This window comes from Centropristis striata, chromosome 7, assembly GCF_030273125.1.
Source record: "Centropristis striata isolate RG_2023a ecotype Rhode Island chromosome 7, C.striata_1.0, whole genome shotgun sequence".
In the NCBI taxonomy this organism is placed as follows: domain Eukaryota; kingdom Metazoa; phylum Chordata; class Actinopteri; order Perciformes; family Serranidae; genus Centropristis; species Centropristis striata.
The window spans coordinates 32,897,465-32,915,944 of record NC_081523.1 but is presented as its reverse complement, the minus strand read 5'-3'; the positions used below and the strand labels follow the sequence as shown (position 1 = coordinate 32,915,944).

General features: G+C 40.0%; 1 protein-coding gene across 4 annotated transcripts in view; it reads left to right on the top strand.

Annotated features, from left to right (window-relative positions):
• Positions 1 to 17,953, top strand: part of LOC131975066 (whirlin-like) — a 49,004-nt gene extending 31,051 nt beyond the window's left edge. Inside the window, exons 5-12 of one of the 4 annotated variants that reach the window (XM_059337601.1) lie at positions 3,002 to 3,038; positions 3,890 to 4,075; positions 4,660 to 4,815; positions 7,889 to 7,963; positions 9,474 to 10,128; positions 11,295 to 11,467; positions 12,876 to 13,007; positions 16,877 to 17,953. In XM_059337601.1, coding sequence (XP_059193584.1) covers positions 3,002 to 3,038; positions 3,890 to 4,075; positions 4,660 to 4,815; positions 7,889 to 7,963; positions 9,474 to 10,128; positions 11,295 to 11,467; positions 12,876 to 13,007; positions 16,877 to 17,053 — 1,591 coding nt within the window. In that variant the 3' untranslated portion in view covers positions 17,054 to 17,953. Of the gene's footprint in view, positions 1 to 3,001; positions 3,039 to 3,889; positions 4,076 to 4,659; positions 4,852 to 7,888; positions 7,964 to 9,473; positions 10,129 to 11,294; positions 11,506 to 12,875; positions 13,008 to 16,876 lie in introns of those variants that run through there. The other 3 variants (XM_059337600.1, XM_059337599.1, XM_059337602.1) reach the window with 3 other exon arrangements.
• Positions 17,954 to 18,480: the final 527 nt, after the last annotated feature.

Here is an 18,480-nt window from a genome sequence, read left to right as displayed (position 1 = left end):
AACTAGCCTACTACTATGTAGTGCGCCTGTATTGTGATATTTACGGTAAATTCATTGAAACTCCTCAGAGCCAACTGACATGAAGGATAAACACTAAACTGTCTGTTGCCAATCACTAATTTCACTTTAAATACATTCTAGAGAACCTATGTTAAAAAATAATTATAATTAAACTGTCTGTTTCCAGTCACTGATTTCACTTTAAATACATTTTATTCTGATATTCCACAGTGAATCGTTGTGTAAGTTTGTGAGAAGCTACCTGAGGTCCTCTAGAATGTACCTGAAGTGGAATTAGTGACCACCAGTTGGAAACAGACAGTTTAATTTTAATTCATTTTTAATATAATGTTACATTTTTACCATACAGTAAATATCCAAAGGCATTTTATTCTGAATTTCCACAGTGAAAAGTCCTGTAAGTTTGTGAGAAGATACCAGAGGTCCTCTAGAATGTATTAGGTGTGGAATTATTGATTGGAAACAGACAGTTTTTTTCAAATTCTATTTTAATATAATGTAATATTTTACTGTACAGTCTATATCCAAAAATGTTTTATTTATTTTTTTATTTCATAGTGAACAGTTATGTGAATATCATGCAATTCATCTTATTTCATTATTTATCTTGAATTTGGGCCTGGTTGTGTAACACTTTATTCTGAAAAACGATAACCGCACATCGACACAACAGATACAATTAGATTATTTCATGGTGTGTCCATGTAAAGTTTATACTTCATCTCCTCTCTGCAGGTAAGAGCTTTATACTGAAAAAAGTGACAAAGAATGACAGTAAAGTGTTGATCCTTCATGTCAGCTCGCTCTGAGCAGTTTCAATGAATTTACCATAAATATCGCAGTAGCCTGACGGTCCACAGAAACATTTTAGGGCATGCATAATCATAACCATGGTTATCGTGGTTCCTAAATGAATAAATCATTATGGAATTTGTGGAAAAGTGAAACAAACTTACAGTCAGTGAGTAAAACTAAATCAGTAACTCCAGAAAAACTGACATATGGTAGTCCTGGGAACAAATCTGATTTAATGCAGTTTTTCCACCGCATGGCATAGATCAACTCTCTACTCTACTAGACTCTGTTGACTCTTTACTGGTTTTCCATTAGCAACACTTGTGAATAGTACCTGGCACCTAATGCGTTTTAGTACCACATTAGTTGAGATTCAAAGTGACCTGAGCTAACACTAGAAAGTGCAGTTAAAACACTGCAGACCACTGACTGGCAAGAGAGAATCTTGACATACACAACACTGGACTTTTACATAAACTTGTGATTATTAAATATTGTTGAGAGCAACCATAATGTTGTTATAAATCCATCCATTATCCTTAACTACTTATCCGATCTTGGGTCGTGGGCGTCTGGAGCCCATTGCTGACACTGGGTGAGAGGGGTAGACCCTGGACTATCAAAGATCCGACACATAGACAGATAGACAACCATTTGCGTTCTGATTCACTGATTCACCTATGGACCATTTAGAATCACCAATCAAACCTAAGCTGCATGTTTTTGGACTGTGGGAGGAAGCCGGAGTACCTGGAGAGAACCCACGCTGACACGGGAACACATGCAAATTCCACACAGAAGAGCCGCAAGCAGGGGTCAAACTGGCGACCCTCTTGCTGTGAGTGCTAACCACTACATCACCATGTAGTGAACGTTGTTATTCACCTGACACAAAAAAGTAGCAACCCATAATACGAGGCTATACACTACCCCAGACAGACTGTGTACACTACACCGTATAATTGAGTACAGCCGTTGCTCTGTTTGGTTGCCAAAGAAAGGGTTCCTGCCAGTTGAAGATGATGCCAATCTTGATGATGATGACGATGATGCCAATCTTTGTTGATGAGAGCTTGAGTTGGAAAGCACAAATACACTGTGTTAGCAAAAAAATAAGCAAATCTATTGGTATAATTAAGAGGATTAGTAATTTGGTAACTAAAAACTGTCTTCATACACTTCCACTATCCATATCTTTCATATTGTAATATAGTTTGGGCAAGCACCTTTCCTACTAAACTCCATAGAATTTTGGTTCTTCAGAAACGTTTTGTTAGGATGGCAACCCGATCTGAGTCACATGCCTCATCTGTACCCCTCTTTCAGAAATTCCAAATACTTACTGTTCATGACATCAGTATTTCTCAAATATGTGTTTTTATTTTTAAGATATATTCAGATCATAAAAACTTTCCAAAGCACTTTAAGACTTATTTTAAATTTAATTCTCAGATCCACTCTTATTCAACGTGTCAATCTTTAGATCTTCATCCTCCAAGATTTCTGACATGCAGAGGTCAATTTATTGTTCAATTTAGGGGGACCAAATTATGGAATACCTTTTCCCATCTGGCAAAGGACTCCATCTCTGTAAAATGCTTCAAAAGATGTCTAAAAGCTCATTTAACTGCTGTTTTAAAATTCTAATTCACACACAAATACACTTTTTTAACATGTTCATTTTTGTTTTTAATTGTTTTTGTTATTGTCATTGTAACTTGTTGTTGATGTTATACATGTGTTTATTACTTTCTAATAACTATGAAAGTGGAGGCTTTAAATAAGCCCATCTGGGTTTTCTGCCTCTCCCTGCACTTTACATTATATGTTATCTTTGTCATTTTATGTAATTCTAACTGTGCAAATAAAATAAAACCCAAAACCTAAAATAGTGCCATGGCCCTGTGGCCCTTTGGTGATGGAGTTAAACCTGACTGAGAATTTAAGAGGTATACATTTTCTTGGCTGCTGATACTAAAGATGGCTCTCTGCTCCAAACTCACATTTTCTTAGGACTGCCCCAGGGTGGGATAGTTATTATTGTGTTTTAATGTTCTACATGTATAACAATTGGTGTGGTGGCTATTCATGTTGACACTTTTTATGTTGCTCTTGATTCAACTTGTTTGGAGAATGAATACAGTTCTTTTCTTAGATTTGGTTTCTGTTTTCTTCTTTATTACAGACCATCCTCAGCAAAAGCTACACCTGTATTAGCAAAGGTAAGAATAGGAGTCATGCATTCCTGCCCTTTTGTATCCAGTAAAGTGTATGTTTTACATTGACATGGCTGACAGATTCTACACTCCAAAACACCAAATATTTTTAATGTATGTTTTTTTTCTGGTGCCTGAACAGAAGTGAGACTAGAATCAGACTCAAGTCATTAATCTAACTTTGAATTAACACTAATAACAAGTGATTTCACTTATACTATTAACTTGGGATGACCTAAACTCCTCCCCAAGACCAAACACTGAAAACTGCATTAAAGTTCATAAATCCATAAGTTCCTTGCCAAAAGGACAAAATAAAGCAAGTGTCTGCACTTAGCAGATCATGTTTTACTATGAGGTAAAGGGTTAGTCTAAATCGCAATGAAACATTCCATATATTAATTTATTTGTTTTCCCCAATTCACAACGACTTTGTGGGAAGGAAAATCCTTCCCAGCAGCTTGTCCTCTTACATTCATTAATCCATTATCCTACACCACCGTTTAGCCCCGTCCTCTCACATGGTCTTATTTATTTTATTTATTCCATACAAAAGTTTTTAGAGTCGGTGCAAAGCCACACGATCTACCAACAGTAAGAAGAGCTGATTCTATGTCGAGCAGCTTAGAAAGATGATTTAGTCCGTGAGGGAAACAATTTCTGAGCGAATGTTGTAGTGGGGCATTTTTCCTGAACACAGTCACAGCCATGTGTGCACAGGATAAGAGGAAGATATTATCTGCATGGTACTGGGCTTATATAGTTAGATAAGCCTTTTTTTTTCTCTGTCTCTGTGTAACTATCAATTTATCTCTCCTCATTTTTCTTTTTATCTTTCTACCTATCTGTCCTTCAAGCCAGCAGGATACAGAGGTCTGGGCCCACCAGGTGCTCAGATGTCTCTGGAGCAGCAGGCCTACATGCTGCTGACAGAACCAGAGAGGCAGACCATGATCTATTACCTGCAGGAGTACCAGAAAGGACACATAGGAGTGGAGGCACTGGTCATGGCTCTATTTGAGCTCTTTAACACACATGCAAAGGTACAGCAGCTTGCAACACCGGCACAGTTTCTCTACAGCTGGTCTATGTTGGCTCCATAAAGCCTAATTTCTACTTGGCTAAATCTAATCAATGAGACCACCCCCACCGGGCGTGCCACGTTACGTCTCAGAAGCGTCCCAGCAGCGGCTCTCCGATCTGCAGCTCTATCAATCCGTAGCACTTCTATTTTTGACATGAGCCCTTGCTAAACCACGTGAAGCTCAACAGGGCAGATTGCACCAGACAGGAAATCCGACCCAGAATCAGCATAATCCACTTCCGCCCCCTTTCAAAATAAAACACAAAGGGGCTCAGAGGGTTGGTGACATGGAGGACTGTTACTGTCTTCCACCAGTTAGGCTCTGCCCACAAAATATGTCAGTGGTGTGTGTATATGTGTGTGTGTGTGTGTGTGTGTGTGTGTGTGTGTGTGTGTGTGTGTGTGTGAATTACTTTATTTAAAAGCATCCAGCTTCAGGTGCCAATGCTGGTGTTACAGTCTGATAGTGGCCAACACTTTCAAGCAGCATTTGTCATTAGAAAACATTCTCTCAGTCTTGTTTTCTCTTTCCTTTTGCTCCAGTTGTCCTTGTTGTCTGAGGTCAGGAGTCTGGTAGCTCCCCAGGACCTGGAATTGTACGACATGCTGGTGTTGCACCGTGAGAGGGAAGCCCACCAGGCTTGGCACGGAGGCCTGGGTGTGCTGCATCCACAGGGCCACTTTAACCACTCCGACAAGGTGATCCATGATGCAGTACACCCCGTTCCTGCTATGGTAGATCCCTTCAATATTATATCTAAATATCGACACCCCCTTAAAATAATGGCCTATGTATACACAGGCTTAGTCCTCACAAGCAGGCAGCCTGGGTTCTAATCCGGCTCGGAGCTCCTTCCTGTTTTCCCCCTACACTCTGAATCTCTCATCTATAAATAAAAGCTATTTAAAAAATGATATATGTATATCATTTTTTCAGGTTTTTCTGGCAATTTTAAAAGCACCATGAGGAGATGATTCAAGGAAACAAAAATTGGCAAAAAATGACATAGGCCATTATTTAAGGAAGGTGACAATATGTGACATCTGTTGTAAAAACTTACAGGGCAAGGTTATTTTGTACTATTGGCCCCCAGGTTGACCACCTTCTTGAAATTCTGATGTAAACACTTTGGCAAAAACAGGTGGAAAACAGTCGTTGCTGCTTATTTGAAACATACCTTATTGAATACACAATCACAATTTAACAAAGCTGTAAACCCATGAGCCTTCCTTTTTGTTCCTTTTCAAAACATCAATTTGACACCACTAAAACATTAACTTGGTGAAATACAGAATATCAAGTTGAAAAAAAAACACTACAAGAACCTCACAAGAAAACAGGTCGGTGCCTCCAATCTGCAGCCTTTTTCTTGCGGTCCGCACTTCGCAGGAGGACCCTATGTGCAGCTGCCCAGTTGCAGTGGCAACGCCAGACCATGGCATGGTAAGACAGGACGATGACCTCTTTCTGTTTCTGAAAACAAGGGAGGTTGGTAGCCAAAGACACACTGGAAGGGTGTCAGCCCTGTGGCAGGAATGGGAAGAGAATTGTGAGTGTATTCCATCCAAGTCCGGTGCTTGCTCCAGGAGGATGGGTTCTGAGATACCAGGCAACGGAGACAAGTCTCCAGTTCCTGGTTGAGCTACTCCGTTTGTCCATTGGACTCAGGGTGGTATCCGGACGTGAGGCTGACAGTGGCACCGATCAAACCGCAGAATTCCTTCCAGAAATGCAAGATGAATTGGGGTCCCCGGTCTGATACAATGTCTTTAGGAAAGCCATGGATACGAAACACATTTTTCAACATGATTTCTGCCGTCCCTTATTGAGACATCTTTGAGAATCTGTTACCTTGGGAGACTGGGAGCCCTGTGACAAAGTCCAATGAAATCTCAGCCCATATTCAACTGGGTACCAGGAGAGGTTGCAGCAGCCCCAAACCGAGCATGGGAAGAGGTCTTGTGTCTGGCACAGACAGGGCATGCCTCCACATACTCTCTGACCTCATGTTCCAGGGAGGGCCACCAGACCTTTGGCGTATGGTGTACATGGATCTCTAGATTCCTGGATGGCAGGTGAGCCAGAGGTGTGAGCCACCTGTGGACACACAGTGACAGGAACAAACAGGCGCTTTGCCGGACAACTACTAGGTGTAGGGTTCTACCCATGTGCTCCTACCACACGGTGTAGTGGAAGGATGGGCTCAGGTTCCTTGGCAGCAGGCCTGGGGTCCAACAGACGAGACAAGGCGTCAGGCTTGGTGTTACGGGAGCCCGGCCTGTAAGACAAAGTCAAGTCAAGTTCTTGCGGTTATCAGTGGAAGGTCACTGAGCCACAGCGCTAACTTTAGCCGGATCTATTGGTATCTACCCGGGGGCTATGATGAAGCCCAGGAATGACACAGATTCGGCAGGAAAATGAAAAAAAATTCTGCTTTCACATAAAGCAGTTGCTGGAGAATCTGGCAGACGTGACCAACATGAGAATCTTTATCTGGGGAGAAGATCAGGATGTCGTCCAAATAGACAAACACAAACTGGTTGAGAAATTCCCTCTGTACATCATTGATTAGGGCCTGAAACACTGCAGGGGCATTGGTCAGTCCAAATGGCATCACAAGATTTTCATAATGCCTGGAGAAAGTGTTAAAACCATTCTTCCAATCATCCCCCTCTCTAATGCGGACTAGGTGATATGCGTTTCTCAGGTCAAGCTTAGTAAAATTCTTGGCCTGTTGCAGTTGTTCAAAAGCAGATGACATGAAAGGCAGAGGGTACCGATTCTGTAACAGGAAATCAGAAGACAACATAGACACGAGACAGAACTTAATGAATTAACTTAACACATCTTTCTGGACATGATAGCTGTCCATGGATCTGGAGAGTCATGCTATGTTTGAGCCTGTACACTGGGATTTACTAGCCTGCTTGTCTGTTAACATTTAATGATTGTAACTAACAAGGGTTTTGAGTTCTTTGTATAGAAGAGATGTGGGCTGGTTAATGACAAACATCAGTGGGACCATAATGTGTGCCTGCAGATTCATATCTGGCTTCTCTGCCTCAACTGTTGGTTATCAATGGAGTTTCTTGATAAACCAAAACTGCAGCTGGGCTCAGTTAGCTGCAAGGACTGCTCAAAGCACTTGGGAAGTGTCAGTGTTTACACCAGTAGCAAAGAAGCATTGGACTGGTGGGAGGAGGAATATTTCAGGCAGACATCAACATTATATTATTGCACAAGTAAGCAGCAGTAAGCAGGTGAAATATAAAATATAATAGTAGATGTTAAAAATCATCTACCCCCCTCATATTTAGAATGGGTTATTGACGGTGGAAACGGCATTTTCCTCCATTGTCAGAGAGCTATAAACTGTAAACACATTTCCAGTTGGTGTAGTTGACTTTGGATATGAAACACATTTTAAATAGAGCATAAAAGACAATAGTTTCCAAAGTTTGCATTCTCATGGCAGCTCGAGAGATTGCGCAGCGGTCCACACATTCTTACAGCAAGTTCACTCTTCATACGTGGCGTGTGCAGGAAAAACTGCATATGCACTGCTTTTGTTCAATTAAAACATTTTATGAAGATATGAAGGGAAATGTCCCTTCAACCCATTATTTTAATTATATGCTCAAGCCTCCAAATGATTCAGCTGTAATGCCATGCACCTTGCATCTGCATTAGGTAGACTAAATTTAACCATGCTGAGTTTTTATTACAGATTTAGTCCTATAGTACTACAATGCTTCATGTCATTTCTTTCAGACTGATGGCTCTGTTGGCACCTGGACAGGAAAAGACCAGGAGGAGAACACCAATGCCTTCCAAAATATTGCACCGGTACGTGTGTCTTTATTATATTTGACATTCAAAAGATGGAATGGATGAATGGTTTCCATGTTTTTCCATTTTAATTCCCAAAAACCTCAGGCACCAGATTTGGTGTAAATATAGAGATGTTCTGCATTACACCATAGTTCCAGAGTACCTGCTAAATTAACATAACAAGAGTGAAAGTTGGCACAGGAGGGTTTGTTAAAAGTAGCAGAGAGATGTTGCCCTCAAAGAAAACACAGGCAAAGTAAGTAAAAATTATAGAGAGCACTTGAGAGCACTGTAAAGTCATCAAAAAAGGTTGCACGGTATATAGCCTGTAGATATGAAGGAACATGGCGAGGTAAAGAGAGGAGGAATTCAGCTGAAGTGGCACATATTCAAAAGAAATACAATTTCCACATGATATTATTTGAGGGAATCATTAAGAAATGGCAACTCAATCACCTTTCTTATGCATTCTTACATCACTCATGAAACTGAAGTTTGGAGGCTAGTTGAATCAGTAAGAATAGCTGCAGTGTTATTATATGCCTGATTTATTTTATGGAATTGACATGAAGCGTGGACGCTACTTTGAAAGGCTGTTGTTACTGTATAAAATAATGCAATGTTCACTTTAAGTATTTTGTGATATTTTATTAAGCCATCCGATTAACCTCATATTCATGTGTGTGAATTTTAAAATACTTTTTTTTTGGTTTGATACTGTGACCTCTACTGACAAAATCATTTGCAGGTACTTTCATAGTACAGTGCTGGTATTAAAAAAAAACTATGAAATAATATAAATATATACAAAAACTAAGTATAAATATACACTTAGTTTTGTCTATCCTATGAAACTCTTAAAGGCTTTTTAAATGAAAGAATTTATTGACTTTCAGGCAAATTGCAAAATTTTTGATGCAGGACATCTTTTGTCCCTTATTTCAAGAATCAGTGTTACATAGAATTCAGGTGGAATAGTGGTAAATTGCACAACTGGTATACTAACTAAGGGATGTTATTCCTACTTATCCTGTTGCAGTGACCACATAGTTTACATGTTAGTTCACAGATATCAATTTGCATCGTGTGTTTGTGTGTGTGTGTGTGTGTGTGTGTGTGTGTGTGGTAATAAATAAAACCTAATTTAAGGACATCCTGGGCAATGTTTATAAAAGGTCTTAAGTTTTGGTTCATGCAACCAACACATTCTCCATCGTAAACATAGTATCTTACATTTGATTTCAGCATATTTCTTCACTCTTCTTCAATTAAGAAATCCTTCAACATTTTGGGATATATTTGCTTTCACTCCAAGAGAGATTTTTACAGCTCAATTATAAGCACATTTCATCTGTTTGCGTTGAACAGAAATGTAAAAAAAAAACACGAGTCAATTTGTATGATGAAACAACATCATCCTTCCTTTGTTTGTTTAAAAATGAAAATAAACTTTTAGTGCATCCCTCTAAAACATTTTTCTGTTAGTTCAAATACCTCTAAAGCTCTGAGTTCTTTTCATTGACAGGATAAAATACAGGCATCGGCAGAATCTCCTCGATTCCTCAGGGCTGCCTCTCTCCAGGCTCAGAGCTGGCAGTGCAGTGACCAGGAAGTCAACCGGAAACCTTCAGTCCAGCAGATGCCAATTGGCCCCAGCCTGCTCTTTGCTGGTCCCACCCGGTTGTTTCAGGACTGCATCCACAAGTCTCTAAAATCCCTCCCCACCACCAACCACCCCTCACCAGCCTGTGTCCACCACACCTGCACTGGGGCCAGCCATCACACTTCTCTTGATGCACTCCATCACACCTGCCAAAGTTCCCTTCACCTCTCTGACTCTGAACACCACAACCATCCCCACTTTGCCTACCATACTGCCCACCACAGTCAGCCCAGTTCAGGACACCACACCTGCCCTGTCAAGCTCCCTTGCAGATCCAGCTCCAATGAGAAGGCCTCCTACTTGTCAAAGTCTGCGTCCTGTTCCGTAGCGGCATCTCCAATACCATCCCCTCATCCATCACCCCACCTCTCGCCATGTCCCTCACCCTGCCCCTCTATCCTTACACCTGCTGCTCCACCCTATATTCCTGTTCGGCCTTGCTCACCTGCCCTCACACAGAAATTCATCATAACAGACATGAACCGGCTATCTGCAGAGTCCAGGCCACAGCAAAGAGGTACACAAGTCTGTCAACCATTCTTGAGAATTGAAACAAATAATTTCTTACCAAAAAACTTAAAATTGTTACTTATCAGCATACTAATTCCATTTTTGGGTGACAAACATATATAACAAATCAGGATTTGTAACTTGTTTTGGTCTACCTCCATTTTTTAAACTGCCTTGGCACAGAGAAAAAGTCACAACTTAAAACAATTAAAAAATGTGTTAAAAGTCTTGCCATGACCATAAAATCACCCCTGTCAGGTTGGATTGTTTGTTTTAGATTTTGGAGGGCTTCGTGGCTTATCATTATCAATCTTCATCTTATAATTATCATTTCAAACACACTCTTGCATCCTTTAACACACAGTCCCCACCAATTTTTTGGTATACCTATACAATGCAATCTAATTAAACACACAGCCAAAGATTCCTATTTAGGAATATTAGGCTTGAATATTTTAAGCATCACTTCATTTTGTGCATTCTGTGAATATAATGCACCAATGTAATAAAACACTGTAACAAAACTCCCAAACTGTCCCAAACTCACCCTCTTAACAGCGTGGTTACTGCCGAACAGCTTACAGTCCAGCGTGTGGGAAATAACACGCTAAATACGGCAGTCCATAGTAATCATCACACGGGTTGGTCTCTCAACTCTCTCGGTCAACACCATTGTCCTTTTGCTCACTTTCCGGCACTCACTTCTTCGCTTCCTCTTCACAGCCAGGTGAACCGGAAATATTACTCAGGGTTATTCTTTTTCAAATGTCACAACAACTACTTTTTTAGGTTTGTTAACATACAGCAATGAAATAAATTTTAGGCACATATTTAACTCAATTATTAATGCATTTTAACTTCTTAATTAATTGACATTTTACCTCATTAAGATGAACTTAAACATGACAACTGAATATTATTCAAGCACCTTATTAACCTGAAATAACTACACCCTTTCAAAGGTCATATTCTTTCAGTATACTGTATGTTTTATTGAAAACAAGTGAATGTCCTAAGCTGCAAAAAACGTAAGAAATAATTACATTTCTTGGAGGATGGGCTGTTACATGGTTCAATAGCCAAGACTTAGTTAAGACTTAGTTAAGACTATATATATATATATATATATATGCATTGAATGTTTGTATACTAACATTGTAGTGTCTCATCCAGGGGCCTCCCTGTCCCAGCTTTCAGACAGTGGCCAGACTCTGAGTGAAGACAGTGGAGTGGATATAGCCGAGGCAGGAGGCCTCAGCAAGGACTGCAGCCCTCGACCCAGCAAGCATCAGCAGGTTCATTTGGAACAGCCAGGGGCCCATATTCCTCTTCCAGGGGCCGTACAAGTGAGGGCATTATACAAATTCCCAAGCTGACAAACTGTGTAAATCAAATTATTAAGGGTGAGGTTTATTTGTGCTGACATCTTAGACTTGGTGGCCCCTTTTAGATGCAAGCGCTCCAAGCCAGCAGCTGGGCCATGGCTTAATGACACTCACACTTTAAGATGTACATGTAGATGTGCAGAGAGGAATTGGAAGAAAGATCACCTTCATGTTTCTTTGGACAATTTCAAAAACAGTTAACATCAGTATCATAAAGCTGTTGAAGCTGCCAAGAGTCCGTTTTTATCAAATCTTGTGTCAGTCAATAACCACAAACCTCAGTTTCTCTTCAATACTTTGAATACTCTTTTAAACCCCTGTGAACACAATGGTGCTGTTTCTTCATTTGAACTGTGTACATTTTTTAAAGGTTTTTTATTGGCAAGATCTCTGATATTAAGTCCTTCCTTTTGCCATCTGCAGTAGATCCTGCTGTCTCCCCCCACTTGCCCTGCAGCTTTTGACCCGTTTGAGCAAGTGTCTCTCTCAGAGTTTACAGAGTTAATGTTGTCCAGCGTCTCAGGCCTTCTTACTGTCCTCTTGACAGCATCCCTCCCCTTCCCTTTAAGGATGTTTTCAGTGTTATTGGGCCCTGTGTTACGGATCTGACTAATTCATCTTTGTCCCAGCTGCCTTTAAACAGGCTGTGGTCCAGCCCCTCATCAAAAAACATAATCTTCATCCCACAGTTTTATCTAATTTTAGATAAAAGGCTGACTTTTGTATATGCAGGTTATTTTGTGCAATATTGCTGGCTCTAGAGAATACCATAAATTTTGTTTTGTTTACATCAAGCACAAGCTTGAGACCAACTAATGCATCTTGCAAGGTGTTAAATGAGAGCTGCAGGTTGTCTACAGAGCAAACAGTTGTACGGAGCCCGCAAAGCAATAAATGATAGTGTCATGTAAATACAGATGGGCCTGACAGCCACTCAGAGACTGGATGATATCATTTATATAAATAGTGAATAAGACGGGACCCAGGATTGACCCTTGTGGAACGTCTTTTGTAATGGGCAATATTGGGTAATATTGCTGGATCTGAGAGTGAATGTGGAATTTGATGTAAGCTTGTATTAAAAAACATACACAGTTTGAGTTGCAGGCAGAGTGGTGCTTGTTGCTGTAGTTTGACTCCTCTACACACCTGACCTGAAATTACCTGAATCATTGTGTGAAGTGGCCATGTTTGTAGGATAGTTGCTTTCAAAGAGTTACAAAAATGATTGGTGGTAACTTGCCAATTCTAGCATTCAGAATTTTTGATGACAAAATTGTAGGTCTAAATCTACAAAATAATGTAATGGTAATGATATAAAGTTCAACCTTGCTCTTTTTTTCTGACCAGTCTTTACTTTGTTTTCCAGCAGGCTGGCACACCATTCCCAGTGCCCACTGCTACCTTGGTGCGAGTGGTGAAAAATGCGAACACCCTTGGCATGGCTATAGAGGGTGGAGCCAACACACGCCAACCTTTGCCACGCATAGTCACCATTCAGGTGAGACAATGATACAATAGATTTTGACTGTTTTATATTTTGCAGCCACTAGTGTACATATTGAAAATTAGGCAGAGAATATATCCACTCTGGTGCATTAATATTTCCTTTCTTTTAAAAGTCCTAATTTAGCATCTGATTAATTAGCTGGCATTTGTTTTGCACAGAAAACATTCTAAGAGTTCGGGTTGAGCACTGACCATGTAGAACATGTAGAACATGTTTCACGATAGCTCCTGGGGAATGTGTTGAAAAATACTTTTTACTGACATCTGAAGGCTGTCCATCTGCCAATCCTGTTACGTGGTCGGAGCACTTATACCTCAACATTTTTTGAGGTCAAAGTATAATAAATAGCGACTCTGTCAGCGAGTCTGTCAAGTTTAGCAGTGGTAGGCTGCCTTGTGAGCCCCCGGAGTCCCAGTCTAAGGATATGCTACGCTGGATGAGCCAAAATCTTTGCGAAATTTGAGTCCATAATATCGGAGACTGTAAGGAAAGAAGTGTCAACGGTCCTGAAGCCATTGAAGGAGAAAGTGGCAGCTCAATGCAGGACTATTTTGGACCTGGAGCAGTCGGCTAATGAGCATGATGACCAGCTAACTAGCCTGCAAGCTAATTTTGTTGGGCTTTCTTCTACGGTGGAATCATTGAGCAAAAAATGTGAAGACATGGAAGCGCACTCCCGGTGGAACAGCGCTTTTTGGGTCTGCCTGAAGGATCTGAGGGTCCCCAGCCTACAGAAGTTATGGCCCAACTTTTGCAGTACTTGTTGGGGCTCGATGCTAAGCCTGGCTTGCATAGGGCACATTGCACGCTCCATGCTAAACCAAAAGAGGGGGAGCCGCCGCACCCGATGGTTATCGGGGTTACCCAGTTGGAAGTTAAGAACAACATCCTATGCCGTGCTGGGTAGGTCTCCCCACTGCTATACAATGGGAAAAGGGTGTATCTTTTCCCGGATTTCACAGCGACTGTGGCCAAGTGGAGGGCAGCCTTCATCAAGGTGAAAAAGGAGTTTCATTCATGTGCTAACATCAAATTCGGCCTCCGATACCCGGCTACACTGCACATCACCATGTCGATTGGCCTAACTCACAGGTCTGAGGATCGGACCAGGCATTTGAGTCTGTGAACAAGAGACTTAGAGCTACAACCCTAGAGAGGACTAACTCGTGAGCCTGCCGGATCGCACTAGCCATTAGCTAATGGTGCCGCTAATGGCTGAGGCTGTTACAGTATTGCCTTTGCACTGACTTTAAATTCCAAAACATTTTTTGGTACCCTGGTGCTGATTATTTGAAGTTTGTTTCTGTTTAAGATTGCACTATCAGTGCGAGTTAATGGTTGAAGGTGTTGAATTTTATCTCTAATAGTTAAAATGTTCCTATTGAAAAAGCTCATAAAATCATTACTCGGGAGGACAGGAATACATGCCTCAATAGAGCTGTGACTCTCTGTCAGCCTGGCGACAGTGCTGAAGAGAAACGTCGGGCTATTACGTTGGAGCACGACAAAGAGTTAAACACAGGTGGATCACTTCCTTGAATTTAGCTTTAAGATAGACATGTAGTACAGACACTCTTGCCTATTAGCGTGTTGATCAGTAACAGGACTTCAAAAGTTATTAAATAATGGTCTGATACAAACAGGATTCTGTGCAAAAACTATTAAATGTTCAATTTCAATCCCATATGTCAGCACAAGGTTGAGGATGTGGTTAAAACAATGAGTGGCTTCATGGACCCTTTGATTGAAGCCAATGGAATCTCATAGGGAGATAAAAGCAGTACTAAGGCTATCATTATCAACGTTAACATGAATATTGAAATCACCTACAATAATTACCTTATCTGTAATTAGTACTAAACTTGATAAAAACTCAGAGAGTGTTGTGATAAATGTCTGAATATGGACCGGGAGGGCGTTAAACTATGGCAAATAGGACTAGCTGTTGGATTTTCCAGGTTGAGTGTGAAAGACTTAGAACAAGGCTTTCAAATGACTTGTAGTTTAATTTAGGTTTTGGGGTAATTAGAAGGTTTGAGTCATATATAGCTGCAGCTCCTCCTTCTCGGCCTGTGCCACGAGGGATATGAGTATTAATATGACTAGGAGGAGTAGATTAATTAATTAAGGCTAACATATTCTTCATCACACAGCCAGGTTTCAGTAAGACAAAGTAAGTCAATATTGCAATCTGATATTAACTAGTTTACTTATAAAGATTTAGATGATATAGATGTTGGGATCTTGCCACATGTGAATCATTTGTGGACTTGAACTGATTTGAGCAACAGCATTCTCACTCAACTCATCAAAATGACATTCCCCTCAATTTTGGGCATCTGGCAAGGAACAAAGAGATTTCCCTCTCCCAGGATGCCCATCGTTTATGACTCCTACAAATCACCTCATTGGTCAAGGGACCTTTGACACGGCAGGTGGTCCACTGTTAAGACCAGATCTCCACCTCTGCTTTTGAAAGAAGCAACACCTCAATCTCCCTCAGGAGGAGACCCAGAGGCATGGGTTCACCAGCCCCCAGCTCATTCCTCACCTCCTGCAGATAACCCTGCATTTCAGGTTGAGGCCTTCTGCATAAAATATCCCCTTTTTTCCAACAACAAATTTTTGAAACTCCCAGTCTTAATCGGCACCCAAAGGTTGGATTATTGAACACATGTTCATTGCCATTCAAGTGCCAGTAAGACTTCCTCAACAAACAAGGACAAGCTAAACTTATTTGCAAGACGGCAAATTATTGAAACAAAACCTTCTTCTGACGTCCGCTCCACCAAAAGGATTTCTCCCCGTTCTCAACTGGACTGTTAGTATGTACTGGGCTCAGATAAGAATTCAGCAAGGACTTCACACACACACACACACACACACACACACACACGCTTTTCCTCTTTTGCACCTCTACACTGCAGATAATCTAAGATAAGACCTTGTAGCTTTTGTTTTTTGCTTTACTTTTTAAATTTTGAATAAATACCTTTTTGGAATATACATGCTGTCCATTAAATGTTGTACACTGTGAATTATATGCCAACCTCTTCAATGAAAAAAAATCCAAACTCCTTCAACCACTACTAGTAATTTGATTATAATTAAGTGAATTATTAATAAGTGTTCCAAATTGAGAGTTTAATAACTCTATGAGACTGTTTTAGGTGAATTGGCTATCTTTTTTTCTGTTTTACTGAGTGGTGCCCCGATTGAGAGATGACTTAGAGTAAATCAAGTCATATCAAGTATTATAATTAATAATTATTTATGATATTTTTTTATCATTTATTTATAAAAGAGGCATCCTAAAATCTCTACCTGTTACTTAGTTACACTGATACCTTGATTTGCTTCAGATTTATTTCTATATTTCCATATATAGATTTGTAAATATCTATATTTAGACAAGATTAAAGACTTGTTGCATTTGTATTTTATAATATGGTTTTGACATTTAGGATATCTCGCTGTAACAAAACCAAGTTCCCCACAGGGATCAATAAAGTATTTCTGATTCTGATACTAGTTCCCAGCTTTCTGATGATGTATACCGCTATGTGGCATCTAGTGTTAACCTGCTTTATGTTGCCCACACCCCCAATTATCTATAAAATGTGCTGCAAATGTGCAATATCAGAATACAAAATCAGGTGTAAAAATACTGCACTAAATCTGTTTATTTATTTATTTATTTGGCCTGCTTTTAAATTATTGGCTGTAAGTATGACAACCAATCCTTACTGTCTTTCTACTGACTAATCACTCAACAGTCATTGAATGGAGCTATCTTCCATAATATGTCAAATCATTGTTTGCCTTCCCTTTTTCCTTTTTCTTCATGTTCATATTAACAGAAAGGAGGCTCAGCTCATAACTGTGGTCAGCTGAAGGTGGGTCAGGTCCTCCTGGAGGTTGATGGAATTTCCCTGAGAGGTCGAGAGCACAAGGATGCTGCCCACATCATAGCAGAGGCCTTCAAGATCAAAGAGAAGGACTACATTGACCTCTTGGTTGTTGAACCAGGACTCTAATACAAAGACTTTGCACTTTATTTGGCTTGGCTGAAGAAGACACTGTTAGACCACCAGAAGGAACCTTATCAAATCCACATGATGTTGCCCAATAATCATGACCCTTTCAGGGAAAGAATTGGTCAAAAATATGTATTTGTTGATTGAACTATAATTTAGAACATTAGGACATTATATCAATATTTGCCATAACAGTCATACATGCATCAAATGCTATTTGTGTCCTTGGTTGGTTTTCAAGGCCTGAATATTATTGGATGTTTTACGAGGAGGACCAGACAAATAATATCAAAACAGACAAGTATTTAACAGTCAGTTAAGTTAGTGTCCAAAGGTCTTGTATTTCTTGTTTTTGAGACAATATTTTGGAAGGCAGAGCTACTCTGGAGGCACATATAGCACTTAAGAAACAAACTCCATTAATCATAGCAAGAATCATATATTTTCCATTTTCACTTATATTAGTGAGAATATTATTGTACTCCCCAAGTTAGAGGCTCGACCTCATGTGCTGAAAACAAGCAAACTGTTTAACCTGATTAGTTACAACTTTTTAGCTTTGTCTAATCACCTTACCACTCATGTTGTCATGCTTCTTTTGATGTCACCACATTCTGAGATGTCTGCAATAAATTTGCTGCTAATGTTATAACTGTCAAAAGTATATATACATTTGTAATAAACCTAATTTTTTCTTAAATCACATCTACAAGCTAGATGATAAAAGAAAGTGTGCCTACTGTATGTATTTGTTAAATTTCATAATCTAAGCCCTTTTCTGTTACTACTGTCTCTTTTTTTAATTTTTTTTCACCGAACTTCAGTCAAATGCTAATTAGATCAGATAACTATTTGTTTGGCTTTGCAAATTTGAGGTTTTATTACAAAACTAGAAAATTTCCAAAGAAATTTTGAGTGTGCTTGACACTGGCCCATGACTCTCAACCATACATTATTGATAACCAAGTATTTACAGTATATTATCTCTACCGTTGCATAGGTATGTGACAGATCAAGCTTTCAACATGTGTGTGTTCATATGAGACAACAAATAAGCAGTTATATAAAATTGAAAGTTTGCTTAGAAATACTGTGGAAGGGCAACCACCAATCAGAGCAGAGCAATAAACTGCAGCTCTCTCCCTCTCCCTCTCCACTGTAGCCTCTAAATAAGGTAACATTGGGGGGTTTTTTGGCGGTTTTTTGCCAAATAATTTGAAAACCGTTTGCCGAAACCCTTAGAAAAGTCATAGCACACTTGTCATGGCTGAGCTGGTCAATTTGATACCTTTTTTAATATATGCGCGACCAAAACCCTCGGAGGAGGAGTTGACCGAAAAAAACACGGAACAAACGGAAGAAGATTAAAATCAGGATTAAGCCCGGTGGATAGTATATAGTGTGCTCTTTCAAGCACACTCAAGTGA